Here is an 18,134-nt window from a genome sequence, read left to right on the forward strand (position 1 = left end):
AGCATCCTCCAGAGCTAGTGTTGTACAGAACGTATTTTAGAGAATGATCTAATAGATGATAATTAAGGTCCCATCCAGCTCTGGAATCTGTGACTCTCCCATCAGTGCCTTCTGCAGATTTCAGGGCCTAGTCTCCTCTGAAACCTTCTTGTCTGTTTTAGAGCCTATCTGTTTTCCTTTCTCTAAATTCCTGTAACAAATTATTGTCTGAACCATACAATTTTAAGTGATAATTACATAGCCTGTCTCATACCATTTGCTAAATGTTTCATGTATCCTTTTCTTTGTTGTTCTAACTAGAAAGCAGGGCCATGCAGAAACGAAGCGACCACATTTGTATAGCACTTCATAGTTCACGAGCGCTCTTACCATCATCATTTTGCATCATTCATATGGCAATAATGCAGGTATGCAGAGCAGACGTTATTATTCCAGTTTCAGAGGCGAGGATATATAGGTACAGAGAATTTTAGTGACTAGCTCAAGTCTGACTCCAAGTTTAATTCTCTTTCTCACTTTCTCTTCTTTCTGATCAACAAGGGAACTTGGCCTAATACTAGTGTCAAAAGTTTATCAAATTTGGGCATATTCTATTCACCAAATAGTTCTGGAATTGCTTAAAATCAGAAATCTGTCCTCTAGAATTATGTAATATTATGATTTAGTGAGTTTTTCAAAGGCAGATCTAAATTTCTAATCCTGTGCCTCAGGTCTAAAAGTTAACACCCTTTCTAACGCATACTCAGCTCAGGAAACCATATTTGGTAACAAAAACCCCTTTTTAAGTTCTGACATTATTCAGGGTAGAGGAATTATTAACATTTCTGGGCCTTCCAATTTCTCTGTAGAAGATAATAACAGAAAATAATATAATTTTCTATTCTTTACCTCTCCCTCGAGAAGAGAAGATGTAGGATGGCTTCCAAGAAGCCTAGCGAACACTGCCAGCTGTGTGGGTATGTGCTACCGCCTAGCTGTGTCTTCTATTACACACAGAACATGTTTATCGGCCTAGCTTAGGTGGTAAGAAATTCTGTACCTTAAGGATTTGCCATTTTAGTAGATGGGTGGTGGTATCCGACTGTGACTAGAAAACTATTTTAAAAATTGAACAAAAGACAGTGAGTGAAATTCTTACCTTATCAGCTCATCAGGGCTAAAGCAGCTTGTATCAGGAAGCCAAGCAGACACTTCATGGTTGTGAGTAAGGTCCTCTTTTAGAGGGTTCCTTTTGTCTGCAGACTTAAGACTCTTTGAGGTGCTCAATGTTACAGCCAGCTGCTTTAAAACAGAAGCAGTCTCATGGCAAATCTCATCAGCATGCTGTGTTGCCACATGTCTATGGATGCTGGTCTGGCTCATGAACAGCTGCTGACAGCATTTCCACCATTTCTCTTTACATTCAAAAGGAGGTGCTGGAACTTCTTTAGTTTTGACAAAAAGGGCAAATGCCTGCAATTACATTATAAATATGTCACTGTTAAATAACCTTAGGTTTAAAGCTAATGAAAGTCTCAGTGAAATCCCTTATCTTCCCATGGGAGTTTATAGTGTTATGTCCTACTATTCTATAGAAGAACTTCCTGAGAGAGTGAGAGTTTTATTAATAAGCTTTATACTTCAATTTTAAAAATTTTAGGGACTGTTCTTAAGAAAAGGATTTGAATTTTAGGCAAATATTAGTAAAACACTACAAATAACTTTATCAGTCATTTCCAAAAAAGAAATGGTCAAGGAAGTTATGGAGTATACTTACTATGGAATATATTAAGCAGCCAGTTTTAAATTACATGGAAAAATATTTGATATAATGTTAAATGAAAACAACTGGATAAAATTTGCTTATACAATGTAATCTCAACTACATTAAAACGTACACTGAAAAAGACCGGAAAGAAATGTACCAAAATGTTCTGATTCGGTTTTTGGATGATAACTTTACTGTTACTACAAAAAGGATTTAGGCTTATTGTTAAAAAAAAAAATTTAAACAGAAGAGAAAATTATGGACGCATCATAATTTTTTTAACCAATTCTCAACTAATGAGCTTTTTTCTTTCCAATATTTGCAGTTATAAGCAATGGTGAATGAGCATTCCATGCATACATCTTTCTATATTTCTTTAACTATCTACTTAGAATAAATATTTAGAAGAAAATTTTAGAGGTGAAGAAGCATAAAATTTTAAACTGTGATAAGTAGTGATTATCTGAAAAATTGTACCAATTCATACACTCACCAACAATGCATGAGGGTTCCATTTTATCCACAGCATTAAGTTGTATCAGTATTTAAATTTTTATAGTCAATATTTTTAATACTGACCCAACTAAATGGCAAAAGAAATATCCTGTTTTTACTTGCATATCTTTGACTAGTAGTAAGGTTGAGTATTTTTTCACATTGATTCTATGTTCTTTTTTAACTTGCTTGTTCCCATCTGTTGCCTATTATTCTATTGTAGCATTTACATTTTCTTACTGATTTGTAAGTGGTTTCAGTGACCTTTTGTTGAGTAGTTATCCAGATTTGTTTCCCAGCTTGTCATTTGTTTTTCAACTTTGTTTATGGTGTTTTTTGATGTATAAATGGAAGTTAAATGGGATCTATGATTATCAGCCTCTCAGAGTATGTTCCCTCCTGGTCTAATGGGAAGGAAGGTATTTTTATAAATATATATATACATTTTAAACAATTTTCTTAGTGCATCTGAAGACTATTGTAAAGCATCCAAAATTGGGCTCTCTGAAGAATAACAGTTTTAAATATGGAGCATCACTTTTGGATCTTCCTTAATCTGTACACAACCGGATCTGGACTATCTCAGATTGAAGCAGGATGGGGTTGCCTGAAATTACACTGGAGGACATTTTTTTTTTTTTGCCTCTCCTGCAGTTAATCCTTCTGTATAGGCCAAAAAAAAAAGAAAAAGGAAAAAAAGGAAAAAAGAAAGAGACAGAGAGAGGGAGAGATGGCATGTATGCCAACTTAAGTGCTTCTCTGTATTAAACTTAGAACTTCAAATCTTGTCCTCTAACTGCTGGTACTCAGAAGGAAAACACTTTTTATAAGTAACAGGCTGAGTATTACACAGGTTATTTCAATTGACAATTACTGTATAGCAATAGTTACTATGGTTATTAGTTCATACATAAATGTAAATGTATGCATCCAAGGCCTCATTATCATTGAGGTCTTAAAAATTTATGGTCTTTAAAGAAATACTATATAAAATCTGATTTTTTTCCCTTCTTTCCACCTTTCTTCCTTTGTCAAAAAGCCATCAGGCAGGCCTGAGGGAGATGGGAGGCTCAGTGTGCATGTGGCCTGCCACAGGTCTTGTAGGGCATCATCAATAAGGCATTGAGGACCCAGCAGCAGTTGAAGTCCATGTAGGGTCTGTTCAAGAAGAGAGAAGCAGGCCAGAGCCAAGAAGGTGGGTGATGCCTATTTGGGGAAAGCAGGCTCTGGTAAGGGAGGCAACTTGGCAGGGTGGGAAGACTGCATACAGGGGAATAATAAGCAAATAAGTAAATATACTGGGACTAAAGGGAGCTAGGTTTTCCACCAAACTTCACCAAATACGGGACTTATAAATACGAAAAGCAGACAGTTAAAATAAACCTTGTGATGTTGGAGTGGAACTGAAGACATTGGTATGAACTCATCTGATTTGTATTGATATAAAAGTAAATTTAAAAGTGTATGTATGATACATACAGGTGTGTATTCATCTATATATATTCCTAGCTCTGTCCACTAGAGGTCCTGGGAAAAGCAACACCTTAGCAGCAATGAGATCACTGAGCCCCCAGGTTTTGGTTTTCGACAATTCTCCATTAAGAAAGAACCAGGGCTCCTTGAAGAAATGTCTGACTCCAGCAATGGGATGGGGAAAATACAAGATGACCCTGAAACATCCTGTTGAGTCAGAAAGTAAGGAAATGCTCAAAGAATGATGCAGGCAAGTCACAAAGACACAGAGAGATACTAGCTTGAAGGGGCTCCCAGACAAATGTGTGATAATCTCAGCATCAAAATAAATGATAACAGGTTATAACCCATTGAGTAGATGGAATTCTTAAGGACACACTGATACAAATAAATTGGGAGGAAAGAAAGCTCTTCCTTACAGAAAAATTCCAAGTAAGAAATCTAGGAGCAATGAAGCAATTAGAAAATTACCATTTTAGGGGGAGGGTATAGCTCAGTGGTAGAGCACATGCTTAGCATGCACAAGTCCTGGGTTCAATCCCCAGTAACTCCATTTAAAAAAAAAAAAACTAAATCCCTCCTCCATCAAAAAATGAAATAAAAATAAAGTTTAAAAAAAAATTACCATTTAGCAACCATCACATTAATAATTCAGCAAAGTAATGTCAATGGATCTAAAACTAGTAGATGAAACTTGGTTGAGGAATAGGACATTTACATAGTCTCAAAGCTTCCCCACACCAAATACTGATTAATTGAAAGGGAAAAAAGGGTAATTTTATAGCAAAGAAATCTGATAGACACTTCTTTAATCAACTAACCAAAATTAACATCACCAGTAATAGGATAAATTGGCACTGTGAACGCTCTCACAGAAAGTGGCCAGATGAACACAGCCTCCCTTGTGGGGCAGGCAGTCTTGTTAACAAAAGCGTAACTTGAATCTAATCATAAGGAAACATAGGTGAAAATCAAACTGAGATACATTCTACACAGTAACTCATCTATAATCTTCAAAAATGTCATGGTCATGATTTCAGGGAAAAAAAGAGAAAGTGGTCCAGACTGAAGACTTACGAGAGACATGACAACTCAATGTAACATGTGACCTTAGAGTGGATCTATAAAAGCCACTTGAGACAACTGATGAAACATGAATGAAGCTTCTGGCCAAATGAGTATGGGCATCCTCTGTACTGTACCCCCATAACTCTTTGGGGTAATGCTGGCAACCTTTCTATAAGTTTGAAATTACTGCAAAATAACATTTTAAAAAAACTTTCTGTACCCTTTGGGTTTCATTTTCAAGGAAATCTGCATGAGATGAAGGCAGAAGGGTAGTTGAGAAGAAGTCATAAGCAGAGACATCTATTCTTCATTGACATGGAGCCAGCATAAGATGTCTTTGCAAAAGAGGGACAACAGGCTAGAGGTAAGAAAACTAAGTCTCAATTGCATTCCCTCAGTCATTTTCCTCCCTCTGAGCTTCAGCAGGAGGAGGGTCTAGTCAATGATCTCTGAAAACAGAATAAAAGGCACAGAAGAGCAGCATCAATACCACCCCACTGAAACCCAATCCCAACCCTCCTCGGTAAGCTTGCAGCATTCTGGGCTGCTCTGCCCTTTCTCTCAACCAACAGCCCTGCCAGCTAGACCAGATCAGGAGTCTTAGATAGCAGGTGCCCTAACACCTGTCTGTTCTCCTTATGACTAGGTCTCCTGGGTTTCTGGGATTCTTCCCATAACGCTAGGTGGGAAAAGGAATCCAGCCCATCTGTCTAGGATCTGTCCTCAAGTAGTCCAGTGTTCCAGAGTCACACCTTGCCTGTGATTCCCCTTTGCCGGCACTGAACTAAGATCACTAGTTAATGGCCCTGACTAGAGCTTACCTTGAATATGGCAGCAGCCTAGTGTCTCATGAGCCCTCCACTCCCTGGAGGACAACCGTGATGAGCTACTTCTAGATGTACCTACATTAACTGCGCCTATATGATCCTGAAACGTCAACAGCAATTTTACCTTTTTCTTTGCAAATGAGTATTTCTTCTTTGTACTGACATCTAGTTCTGCTTTGAGACTGTTACTGGGATTGATAAGACTTGAGTCTTTCAAATCCAGGTCAGAAAATCTTAAAACACAGGCCTCCAGGTCATCTCCTTGGTCTGGTGCAGTGGAAGAAGGCATCTGGTTTGGTTGCAGCAGTGGGACAGATTCCTGTCAGTGAACTATCTCCTAGGAAGTAAGCAAGGGAAAAACAACAATGCCCAAGTCTTTGATTACTACTTAAGTAAACTTGAAGCTAATCAATCCTGCAAAATGAATATGGGCCCAGTAGCCTAGTATATCCATTCATTTACTCATTCATCCAAGAAATATTTTTTTAGCACCAACCCTATGCCAGGCACTGTTCTAAACACAGGAGATACAGAAGTGAATGAAACAGGAAAAAATCTCTACTTACTTTCCAGTGGGGAGAGACAGAAGGTAAACAAATGAATAAATTGCTTGAAAAAAAAAAGTCAGATGGTAAAAAGGGCTATTAAGACAAATATGCAAGGTAAGGAGTCAAAGTGACTGAGGGGCTCTTTAAAACTCAAAGGTAAAGTCAGTAGGTAAAGGCAGAAGAATCTGAGCAGAAACCTGAATTAGAGGGCAAACCATGCAATGATACTGAAAAAAGCACCACATACAATCAAGATTAACCAAGCTGTGTGTTAGTGCCTTCAATTATAAACACTTTGCTCTTTTTTGTCGCCTAATTTTCGAGCTGTGCAAATTCCCTTCCTTAGAAGAAATAACTACCAAGAGAGCTCCTATTTTAATGAGCCAGAAGAAATATACAATATACAATATACGGAAATACACAAATTGTTACTGTGGCCAAATCTTGTCAAAATGGACACAGTACAACCAATATACTACATTCTTTCTTTAGTAAAGCAAATATTGTAAGTGACAAATGTGAAGAGGCAACATGAAAGACTGGGGAAAGCCTGAGCTTTGGATTGTGGAGCAGCTGGGTCCAAGTATGTGAACCCAGACAAGATATTTAATTTCTTTGAGTTCTAATTCCTAGATCTGTAAAACATGGTGGCAGTCTCTACCTTGAAGGACTGTAGTGAGGAATGGAAAGGAACAGGCATGGTTCGGCACATACAGAGTCCCCTACCATTCCAGGCTCACCTAAGACAACACTCTCCCTCACATATACTATTCTGGCCACAGTGGACTTCACTTAGTTCCACAGACAAGCCCTGCTTGGGGTCTCCACACATGCCTTTCACACCACCCCAAAATGATCTCCCCTTACTCTAAATCCTCTTTCAGTGCTCACTTTATATATTCTTAACTATTATGTATGGAGACTTTGCTATGTGCCTGGCAGAAAAAATAGTGCTGTGGATACAGGTCTTAATGAAACATAAGCTCCTTGTTCTCTTGAAGCTTATGTTGTAAGAGAAGAGACACCAAATAAATAAACAAATAAAAGAAATGAAAATATCAGTGATAAGAGCTGCTGCTTCTCTGTTTCCTTTGGTGGGGATCCTCCTTATCACCCCAGCCTTTAAGTGTTCAATTGCTCTATCTACAATCACCTTTGAGGTGATCTTCATCTAGCCCCCAGGACTTACAAACTATATTTACTAGAATAGTTGGGCAAGGGGAGATAATATACGTGAAACTATATTATATTGTAGCCCATTAGTTGGTAATGGCTGAAGCTGGCTGATATAGCACAGAAGGGTTCATTATATAATTTCCTCTACTTCTTGTAAATATTTGAAGCTTCCATGAAAAAATAAAAAAGGGAAATAATCATAAATAAAGGACTTTTTATGTTTAGAGCACTATACACTAAATGACTCCAAATTTATATCTCCAGGCTGGGCCATTCCTCTGAACTCCAAGTTCACATAAGCAACTCCCGTGGAGAGCTTCAGCTGGAGGGCTAACAGGCTGTTCAAATGCAACCGTTAAAACCCAACTCTAACTTGCTCTTCTTCAGTCTTCCTTACCTCAGTAAACAATGATTCCATTCTTCCTGTTACTCAGACAGAAAACTTTGGGATTCTTCTCTCCTTATTCTTTCAGACTATTAAAAATCCTGTCAACTCTGTTTTTTGAAATACAATCACAACAGACCACACTGCATCACCTTTACTACCAACCCTGTACAAGCCACCAGTTTCTTTTAAGTGTACAATTTGTTATGTTTTCACATATGTACACACCCATGAAACCATCATCACAAAGACAATAATATATCCATAACTCCCAAAAGCATCTGGTGCCCCCTGTAATCTCTCCTCGCCCCCTTCCCTACTAGATGTTTGCATTTTTTAAACATTTACACAAATGGAGTAATACAGTGTGCACTTTTTTTCTCTGGCTTCTTTTACTCAGCATAATTATTTTGAGATTCATCCATGCTGATGCAGGTTTATTCATTTTTATTGCTGAGCAGTATTTTACTGTATGGATATACCACAATTTGTCTATCCATCCATTATGGATGGACATGTAAGCCACCATTATTTCTTGACTAAATTATTGCAAATGCCTAACTGCCCTCCTCCTGTAGGAGCCAGAGAGGTAACTATTAATAAATTAAGTCAGATCAACCTCCAAAGGCTTCTCATCATATTAGGATAAGGTCCAAGGTCCTTACAAAGCCCCTCCCATCACCTCCTTCATCTCATCTTCTCCCACTCCTCCATTTGCTCACTACCTCTGACTGCACTGTTTGACCATTCCTGAATGAGTCACCAGCACTGAGAAAGCAGGGGTTTTCCTTTGTTCACCTCTGCATCCTCAGCATCTAGAACACTGCCTGGCACATAATAAACACAGTATTTGTGGAATTAAATAAAAAAGTGACTGGGTGCCCAGTGAAGGCTTCACTAAGGGCCTGATGTTTGAGCTGAGACCTAAATGATAAGCAGCCATCCAAGCAGACTTAGAAGCTGAGATCTTAGGCAAAGGAAATAGTATAAATTTCTAAAGCGAGATCGAGCTTGAGTTAACTAGCGGTACAGGAAGAAAGTCAGAGTGTACAGTTTACCAATAGATAGGTAGGAATGAAAGAAAAGGACCCAAGAATGACTCCTACCTACATTTTTCGATTAAGCAATTGGATGGATGGTGCCATTTACTGAAATAGGTAAGACTGAAGAAGGAATAAGTTAGGCCAGCAGAGTAAATCAAGAGTTCCATTTCAGACGTGTGAAATTTCAGATGACCATGGACAAGGCAGTTAGATAAGACGTGGTGTTCATCAGAGATGTCAGTGCCAGGGGATATTCACATAGTATAAAGGTATCCAAAAACCACTGAAAACATAATTAGAACAATCACCCGTCCCTTCCTAAACAACAACTCAGAGGGACGGGAGGTCAAAAGACGGCCAGAGGGGTAACGCCGGAGGAGCAGGCTCACGCTAGGGAGGGTCTCGGTTCTCAGAGCTACTGGAGCGGCGGCGCCTCCCACCCGGGCCCCGCGCCAGGCCTGGGCCAATCTCTCCGCCCAGCTCTCCCGAGCAGGCAAAGGCCCGAAAGTGGGAGAAAGATGACCACGTACCCGCCGGTCCCGATCCTTTCTTGGATCTTTCTTCACAGGACGGTCTCCGCCTAGCAGTTGTTGCCGCTCACTGGCCTGGAGCGTCCAGCCCCGGCCTGATGTTTACGTAGGGACCTCACGTCGCTCCGGAAGTCTAGGCCGTTAGCGAAAGGGCCGCCGGGAAAACCACCGAGAGGCCTGGAGAGAGGGTCTGAAGTGGAGGCGGGGACTAGAGCGTCCCTTCCTGACCGCCGGCCTGCAGGCACGGCTCTGGCCGACTAAAGAGGCGGTGCTCTCCGCGTGGCCCGGAAGGACTTCCAGCGAAGGCGGGCGAAGGAAGCGGCGAAGAGGCTGAGGCAGCTCGAAGGGGCGGTTGCGTGCAGACCAGACACCCGCGGCCTGGTGAGCTTCCAGACGCTGGCTCTCCCGGATCCGAACCCGCTGAGCCCACCCGGCCCGCCTCTCTCCCTAGCGCTTCCGGGAGCCGTCGCGAGCGAGTGCGCCTGCGCGCCGGCCGCTCCGCGCGCCTCGCGGCTTTCCTCGCGCCGGCCGGCGGACCGACGGTTCCTGCTCTGCTTCCCGCCCGGCGTCTCTGCTCGGCGGCGCGCCGGCGTGCGGCATGTCACGGCGGCGGCACAGCGACGAGAACGATGGTGAGTGCCCTGGGTTCGGCCCGCGAGGCCGCGCCCAGGTGAGGCCGACGTTTGGCTCCCTTGGTCTTCGGGTCTCGAGCGAAGGGACGGGAAGCGCTTCCGCCCGGGAGCGTTCGGGGAGCCGCAGAGGAAAGGCGAGTGGCACAGTGGAGTGTGGCTGGGCGACCTCTGAGAAGCTCCTGCATTCCCCCGCCCTACCTCCTTTAGTCGTCGGCCGAGGGGAGGCCTGGTGGACCCCTTGTCTCTGAGGACTCTTCAAGATTTGGCCCTTTGCACCGCCGAGCAGGGAAGTACACCTGTGTCTGTGCTGCAGCCTCTTAGGGACAGTGACAGGGACCCACTCGTCCCAGTGTCTCGTTTTGACCCTCAGACTGCACCTAAAATGGGCTCTCGGAAGTTAAAAGATCAGAATCGGAGTCTGAGCGCTGCCCCTGCACCGGTCTTCCGTTGTTTTGCCCTCTTTCAAGCGGCGGGGAAAGAAATTGGTTTTTTATCCACACCCGAAAGGTCTCTAATAAACAGATGTTCATAGGTTGTTATGATACATTAAACTGGCCGTAAGCGTATTTCGCTTGTGTAAGGAGTGCCCGAAGACTAACTGGAGAGCCCTTAAAAATTTCAATCAGGGATTCCCATCTACATTTGGATGGTTGCGTTCATGGGGACTATGGAGTTGCCATCATAAAAACCAAGAATAATTTTGTTAGTTAAAAGTAGGAAAAGATGTTTACATTTACAAAAATCAGTCAAGAACACACATTCGAAAAAAGAAAAACTAAGAGTAATTCTGTTATTAATATTTAAGTGTTTTATTCTTTGGTAAGAGTGTAGTGGTTAAGAGGTCAAATTTTGGAATCAGAGGGCTTAAGTTCAAAGCTAGACTCTGCCATTTACTTTGTGATCTTGCCCAGGTTATATCACTTATTTAAACCTTAGTCTGTAATGTAGAAGTAACAATAGGTAACTCTTTGTTTTGTGAGGGTTAAGTGAGGTAACACGTGTAACTAATGCTCCTGATGATGTGTATTTTATGACCTGTTGATGCCTAAAAGGTGATAAATACTATAGAAGACTCTTTTAAAATAGGCTGAATTATTATTGTTGTAATGAAATAGATGCATCTGAGCATTTCTGGATTATTGTCAGCTCTTATCAGTCGCTGGCTGCCATGACTTTTCATATGCTTGACTAGATGTAATAATTTATTCGAGATTTTTAACCATGCCAGGCATAGTTCTAACTACTGGCAATATAGCAGTGGATAATATAAAGTTGCAAACTTCCTTTTACAGGCAGAAAAAAAATCAAGTAAATATAGTTTATCATATGGTGATAAGTGCTATATGGAGAAAAATTGGGCAAAGAGGGTTGAGGCTTCTGTGGGGGAGAAGTTGCTGTTTTATATTGGTTAGTCAGGGAAGGCCTGACTGAGAAGGGCATCTAATCAAAGACCTGCAGGTGAGGAAGTAAACCAGATGGCTACGTGAGGGAAAGCAGTAGTGTAAGCAATGGGAACCAAAGGCTTTAAGGCTATAATATCCCTGCCATCTTCACAGAACAGCAAATGTTGCTATAGTGAAGTAAGGGGGAGAGTTGTAGGAGATAAGATCAGCGAGGTAGCAGAGGATCAGCCCATGAGGGAGATTTTAAAATTGTATCTCTGTTGAAACTAGAATATCCAGAATCCATGGAGACACGTTAGGAGACTGTACCAATGCAGTTCACCTAGAGGTTAGTTTATAGACAAGGACAGCAGAGTCCTAAATGGAAATGAATGTGTGTGGATACTGGTCCAGTGTTGACTTTAACTCATTTCTTAGAATCTTTTTAAGAATGTCTCTGAAGCTTTTCAGTTATTTTGGATATGCATGCAATAGCTGTTCAAAACATTGTTTTGTCCTTTTAAGAAGTTATTTAGATTGTCCATAATTTAGTCAAAACCCCATGTTAGTCTCTTTTAAGCTAGTTAGAATTAGGTCCTTACCTTTTTTAGGTAATGTGACTGTTTTGTTACTTAACTATAGAAAACATAAAATGTATAGAAGTGAAGGGATTTGTTACTTTGACAAGAATATAGCTTATTTCAGAAGTGATGTTTACTTCTTTATATCTGCAGAATCACTGTACTTTCCTCTTTTACCTTGTTGTAGTTGTTTTTTTGTTGTTACGTTCTCTTTTTCAGAGTTGGGTTTTGTTTCCACTTTGTGGGTCTAATTGTACATCTAATTCTATATAAAGATGTAAGATTTAGTACAATGTGTCCGTATAGAATTAGGATCACTTTATAGGGGAAAGAATTATTTGGTGTATTAAGATCCTTTCAGATGGGTTTTAATAGAGATTTACTTCTTTCTTCTATACTAGCCAAGAGTTTTAGAATGAAGTGGCAATGTATAACTTTAATTTATATTGAAAGACTTATACATAGTTACATCTTAGTATAAAATCTGTTCTTGTTTTGAGAGCTACCATAGATATGTTTTCTTGAGGGTAGGTGAAAGCAGCTAATTCTCAAAATTTTATTCATAATTAAAGTATTTTATTCTATTTTCCCATGTTTTTCGCCACCTTCTCTTGAGTTCAGTATCCTGTTACTGTGCATGAGTTCACATTGTGTCTGTAGCCACCCCCCTCCTTTATATTCTCTAAACTGTTAAGTGAGAATGGGGCATCAATTACTCCTTAATGCTTTCTGTCTCTTCCAGTTCTCCAGACATGTAGTCAACTAGGAAGAAAAGAGAAGGGGGCGGGGGGGGGGGGTTGCTGTTGAAAGATAGGACTATAAACTTGTATTTTCTAGGTTTTCTGCAGAAATCCTACCTTCTCTCCCCATAGCATTATTTTCTTCTTACCATGCATACAGAAGGCCTAGTGAGGGTTGCTTTTAAGATTGGGTATGATTCCAAACTGATCTGGGAACAAGCCAGCTGGATAGTTAATTTAGGGAGGCTGTGGAGGTGGGATGTGGGATAAATGGTTGGCAAAGAAGATGTGCCAGAAAAAAGGGGGCACTGGTTAAGGATTTAAAACAAAACAAAACAAAAAGCTGTCCTCATTCTAGTTTTTTAGCATCTGCATTTTCCCAACCTTCCTGGAATCTGGTTTTGAAGAACATTTAATATGTTCTGCTTCCTAGAACAGAGTTTCAGCATCAACACTACTGCCATTTTGCGCTGGATTATTGTTTGTTGTTGGGAGTTGTTCTGTGTAGTGTAGTATGTTTAGCAGAATCCCTGGTCTCTGCCCACTGGATGCCATTGACACTCTCCCAGTGGTGACAACTGAAAATGTCTCCGGAGATTGCCAAGTGTCTGCTGAGGGGCAGAATCCCACCCAGTTTGGAGAAGCACTGCTCTTGGAGAAGGCTATTTTAATATGCTGGCTGACAGCTTATGTAAACATTTCATCAAACGTGCAATTTTTTCAAGTCCTTTGTGTTGAATTTGGCTCTTCCGATAGTGGAAACTTTATAAGAAATCTTGTAACAGATTTAATGTATACTTGAGAATCAAGGTCACTGATCCACTATACCACACATGTCCATATTTTACACAGACAGATATCTCCAGGAATACATCTCAGCTGTCGTGCTGTATGCGTGTTTTATTTTTTATGTCATTATCCCTTCAAAACTGTATTTGGTGGTTATTTAAACTAGATCTTAATGATGACTAAGGGGTTGGGAAGTTAAAGTGCACAGTGCTTTGCCCTGTAGCCTTTTGTAATACTTTGTCTGATCCTGTCTGGATAGTAATAGTTTTATTCAGCTTACGTTCAGGTGGTAGGAACCTGAAGATCCTTTCAGACATTGGAAAAACTTTTGACACCCCAAGATTAGAATAGCCAAGTGCTGTGTTTTATGAAAATCTTTGTATTTTTCAAGCCAAATGTTCCAGTGGCAAGTGATTATGAACTATGAAAAATGGTTCAGTTCCTTTGGGTATACAAGTCTGGAGAAGATTGAAAATATATATAACTTGTTCCTGGGTAACCCTATATCTGCAAATGTTCATTATTAATACAGAGCCCCAGCACAGTTACAGATGATTGTTTCTTTGACCACATGTTGTCCTAAAAATCTAATTGGTGGAAGTCAAAAATTGATTTATGTTGGGAGACTAGCCAACATTGTGTGTAGCCACAAAATCATGTTACTAGTTGATTTTTTTTCAGCCTTATGTTATTACACAAACGGATGTAAGGTGGTTGTATTAAGGTTTTAAACAAAATAGTAAGAGTAAGACTGAACAGTACACAGTTCAGTGCTTAAAGTTGATTTGTAGCACAGCTTCATTCAACTTGAATTCTTTAGCAACCAAAAAGACAGATGATTGGTAATGATTTCAGAATGATAGTTTTTGTTTGTACGATTCTTTGAATGATAGTTTTTGAACATAATAGGATCTGTAAAGTACAGAATCAAGAGCCAGTTAAAGCAGGGAACTGTAAAACATATACTTTCCCCTACCAATTATTTGATATAGTGAGTGGGGCTTTTCTTTGAGTCTGCCTGCTGATTGTAATTCCCACTGTTTGGGGTAAACTAGACTCTAGTGCTGCATTGTCTATGGAACCAAAACTATTAACTGAAGAGCCAAGAGCTCAGACACTCATAAAACTAGTGGGGAATCCTCATGTTTTATGCTTCCTTTCCCATCTTTTGATATTTTCCTCTTCACACCTTTCTTTTTTTTTAACAAAAGCTCCCCTCAGTCAAATCTTTTCAAAGCATTCAACTTGGTTTTGTACCCATATTTCATCAGTTCACATAATAATTTTCATTATTAGAATAATGAGTACTACTGGCACTTGCAGGTTTTAGGAGCAAGCAACTGAGGATAAATAAATAACTCAGGTTTAAAGAATGGGTGTAGCCGTACCTGAGTGTGACAGGAGTCCTCTGACTGCTGGTGTTGAGTGTGTTGTGGGCACCTTTCCTACCTGTCCACAGAAACAGACAGGGCTGCTGCATTGCATAGCTCCATGGGGCACCATTCCCACAAAATTTAACGTAAATAATGCCTCCTGGAGTTATTATAGTGTCCCTGGGTATGGAGACTGTTGGTTCCTCTAGCCTAGTCTGAGAAGTGGAGGATCAGTTAAGAGCTTCTGCCATGTGTAAATAGTAGGGCTTCTGGTAGAAAAGAGATCATAGCATCAAAACAGTTAAATAAAATTTTTGACAACAGATTCATTGTATAATGTTTACTTTAATACATTGTTGAAACAGGGGGACAGCCTCACAAAAGGAGAAAGACATCTGATGCAAATGAAACCGAAGATCATTTGGAATCTTTAATATGCAAAGTAGGAGAAAAGGTATGCACGAAAAGAGGCGCAGAATGCGATGGGCATGGGGTTGTAGTTGACTGTACTTGGTTAATTTCTGCATCTAAAAACTTGATGATCTAAGTTTTAGGCAAAGATTTATTTCCATGCATCTATATCCCAAAGTAAATGCGTATTAAAACCCTTGAAATGAAGATAATTGAGAATTGACTGTTTTTAGTAGTTTTCTTGGACTGTGATTCTTAAAAGAGACCTTAGGGAATAGTCCACTTAATTTAAAAATGAAGAACCAAACAAGTCCTGGATACTTGAGGTAATTTGCCCAGAGTCATATAGTGAGAGAATTAGAGAAGTCAGATAGAGCCCATGATGTCCTCCCATTCCTAATACTTATGCTATCTTAGATTGCTTTTTAAATTTCATTCATTCTCTTTTTCATGGATTTCTAAACAATGGCAATCTGAATTGATTTATACTAAACTGTCACAGTGCCTTAATGTATATAAAACTAACTTTTTATTATCACCTAGAAAATTTCAGTGCAGCGATTGCTGAGTACTTGACAGATACTTAATATGCTGTCCTCTACAGAGTGCCTGCTCTTTGGAGAGCAACCTAGAAGGCTTGGCTGGTGTTTTAGAAGCTGATCTTCCTAACTACAAGAGCAAGATCTTAAGGCTTCTTTGTACAGTGTATGTATACAAAACATTTATGAATTCAGATAATAATGTATTATCTACTCTTAAATGCTTTGAGAATGTTCAAAAGACGTGTGTATGTTCCATATGCCATCTGCTTTCCTTCTATCAGGAAATTTGTCCAATGAAATGACCTTTGGTGAACTCTTAGAGTTCAATAGGACTAAAATTGAGCATTTTCTTTGTTTCTTAGAACCTTAGAATCATTTGAGTTGACTACTTTTAAGTGAGAAAGTAGACACTTTCACATTTAGTGATTTCTTTTAAGCATATACATTTAAATATATTAGTTTAATTTGTATTTTTAATCAGTACTATCAAACAAGTTTGAGAACCAGTCACTTGAGTTACAGCCCTTCTTGGACTGCTGAAGAAGCTTTTGAAGCTATGGAATAATAGGCGTAATCTTTGTCTGAGTTAGGTTAGCTAGAACAAGTTTCAGCATTTAGTTTGTGACAAAATTAAAGCGGGAAAAGTGTCACATGAAATCATGAAACAGTCTCCCAGTAGTGGAATTAGCAATACAGACTTCCTCGCTGCTCAGGTAGACATTGATCACTCTAAACTGTATGCCTTGAGAAGAAGTAGCTATGACATCTGGATAAAGGAGTCTTCATTATGAAGGTGACTTTTAAGTTGTCATTTCAATTATTTTAAAATACTATTTTTATTGCTTACAGCTCAATTTTGAAATTTTAAAATGTATGCACCAATTGAAACTATCAGTGGATTTCACTTTAACATCTCATAAAGTACAAATAATTTGGAATACAGTTTTTTAAAGGAACCCAGTTAATATCCAGGAAGACATGTCCTTAGACTAAGAAATGACTAAGAAAAATTATTTTGCTGTAGTTGTCTATAGATGCCTTCTGTTCTAATAAACAAACATTTATTAGAATGGAGTAAATTTATGTTTAAACTCTGGTGAAAGCCATGACTTTGAGAGGAAGGGAAGGTAGAAGGGGAATGGTTACTATCAATGCAAATATTTTTTAAAAATCTAAATTGTCACTAACACCCTTGCTAGGAACCTTGGGAAAAGACAAAAAGTATAAGAGAATCTGAATGATCATGAGTTCTTACTTGCTTTTCTTTTTGAGCTCATTTCTAAAGGCTGCCTAAATTAGGGATCAACATTTGCTTTTTCCAAAGCTTACTGTAATCATCTTCCCTGCAGGATGCCTTTTTACAATTTATTTTATTTTATTTTTTAGGTGTTTTGGGGGGGGTGGTAATTAGATTTATTTATTTTTTTAACAGATGAACTGGAGAGTGAACCCAGGACCTCGTGCATGCTAAGTGTGCATGCTGCCACCTAGCTATAGCCTCCCCCTCCTCTTCCCTACTTTTGAAATAACTTTAATGAAAATTAACACACTTGGAGTAAGCAAACTGGGATGGAAAGAAATCAGCGATTTAACTGATAGGAACTGATTTTAGTTCTGAATTTTTTCTAAGCAACTAGAATAGTGTTGAAATATTCAAAGTGGAATTCTGATCTCATGACAGAATTTGTTCAGCTAAGTTTCGAAATATTGAATGTTCTATCTCCCCCTTTATGATTCTGTATTAAAGAAACTTGTTTCACCCAGCATTTCCCAGATATTTTACCATGGAAATCATTTTCTGTAGAACTACTGTTTGATTCCACTAAGCACATTGGAAGAAAAACTGGTTTAGCATTAGTTATATCTATTTTAGTTTGATGACTTCACAACTGGAGTGTTTTACTTTCTTAACTCTTCGATTAACTAACTAGAATTAAAATGAAAAAATTGAGAGGGTGATGTCTGCAACTCTTCTCAACATTTATACCTTTTCTGAAATAGTTTTTAAAACAAAGCTAAATGTAATACTGTTCTTTATAAAGTTACTAAAATGATAAAAGATTTACATAATGTAAAATTCAGTAACTTAACATAATGTTGTTTTGGGATCTTCTTCTTGTACTGGATCCCAAATCAGTGCACGTCTGTTACCTGAGAAGCTGACAATTTATACAACTTTAGTTGGACTGCTGAATGCCAGAAATTACAACTTTGGTGGAGAATTTGTAGAAGCCATGATTCGTCAGCTTAAAGAATCATTGAAAGCAAACAATTATAGTGAAGCTGTGTATTTGGTAAGTTTTTTTTTTTGCTTTTTGGTTTTTGTGGACTTTTGGTTTTTTTGTTTTGTTTTGTTTTGTTTTTTAATTTTTCCAGTATATTATGACTTAGT

The 18,134-nt window shown here is 39.1% G+C and overlaps 2 protein-coding genes across 21 annotated transcripts in view; one reads left to right on the top strand and one right to left on the bottom strand.

Moving 5' to 3' along the window:
* Nucleotides 1-9,443, bottom strand: part of TSTD2 (thiosulfate sulfurtransferase like domain containing 2) — a 31,340-nt gene extending 21,897 nt beyond the window's left edge. For 15 of the 18 annotated variants that reach the window (XR_006724224.2, XR_006724227.2, XR_006724225.2 and 12 more), the window contains exons 1-3: nt 9,293-9,442; nt 5,735-5,947; nt 1,139-1,452 (exon numbers count right to left, since the gene is read on the bottom strand). Coding sequence is in view for 6 of the 18 variants with exons in the window: in XM_074361869.1 (XP_074217970.1) it covers nt 1,139-1,452; nt 5,735-5,899 (479 nt within the window). In the remaining 12 variants the exon portion in view is untranslated. Of the gene's footprint in view, nt 1-1,138; nt 1,453-5,003; nt 5,160-5,734; nt 5,948-9,292 lie in introns of those variants that run through there. The other 3 variants (XM_010952914.3, XM_045515223.2, XM_045515224.2) reach the window with 3 other exon arrangements.
* Nucleotides 9,444-9,480: 37 nt separating this feature from the next.
* NCBP1 (nuclear cap binding protein subunit 1) overlaps nt 9,481-18,134 on the top strand; it is a 35,123-nt gene continuing 26,469 nt past the window's right edge. For 2 of the 3 annotated variants that reach the window (XM_074361867.1, XM_010953149.3), the window contains exons 1-4: nt 9,481-9,924; nt 15,155-15,243; nt 15,805-15,905; nt 17,880-18,036. In XM_074361867.1, the coding sequence (XP_074217968.1) occupies nt 9,891-9,924; nt 15,155-15,243; nt 15,805-15,905; nt 17,880-18,036 (381 nt within the window). In that variant the 5' untranslated portion in view covers nt 9,481-9,890. Of the gene's footprint in view, nt 9,925-15,154; nt 15,244-15,804; nt 15,906-17,879; nt 18,037-18,134 lie in introns of those variants that run through there. The other variant, XM_074361868.1, reaches the window with a different exon arrangement.

Source organism: Camelus bactrianus, chromosome 4, assembly GCF_048773025.1.
Source record: "Camelus bactrianus isolate YW-2024 breed Bactrian camel chromosome 4, ASM4877302v1, whole genome shotgun sequence".
Taxonomy (NCBI): Eukaryota; Metazoa; Chordata; class Mammalia; order Artiodactyla; family Camelidae; genus Camelus; species Camelus bactrianus.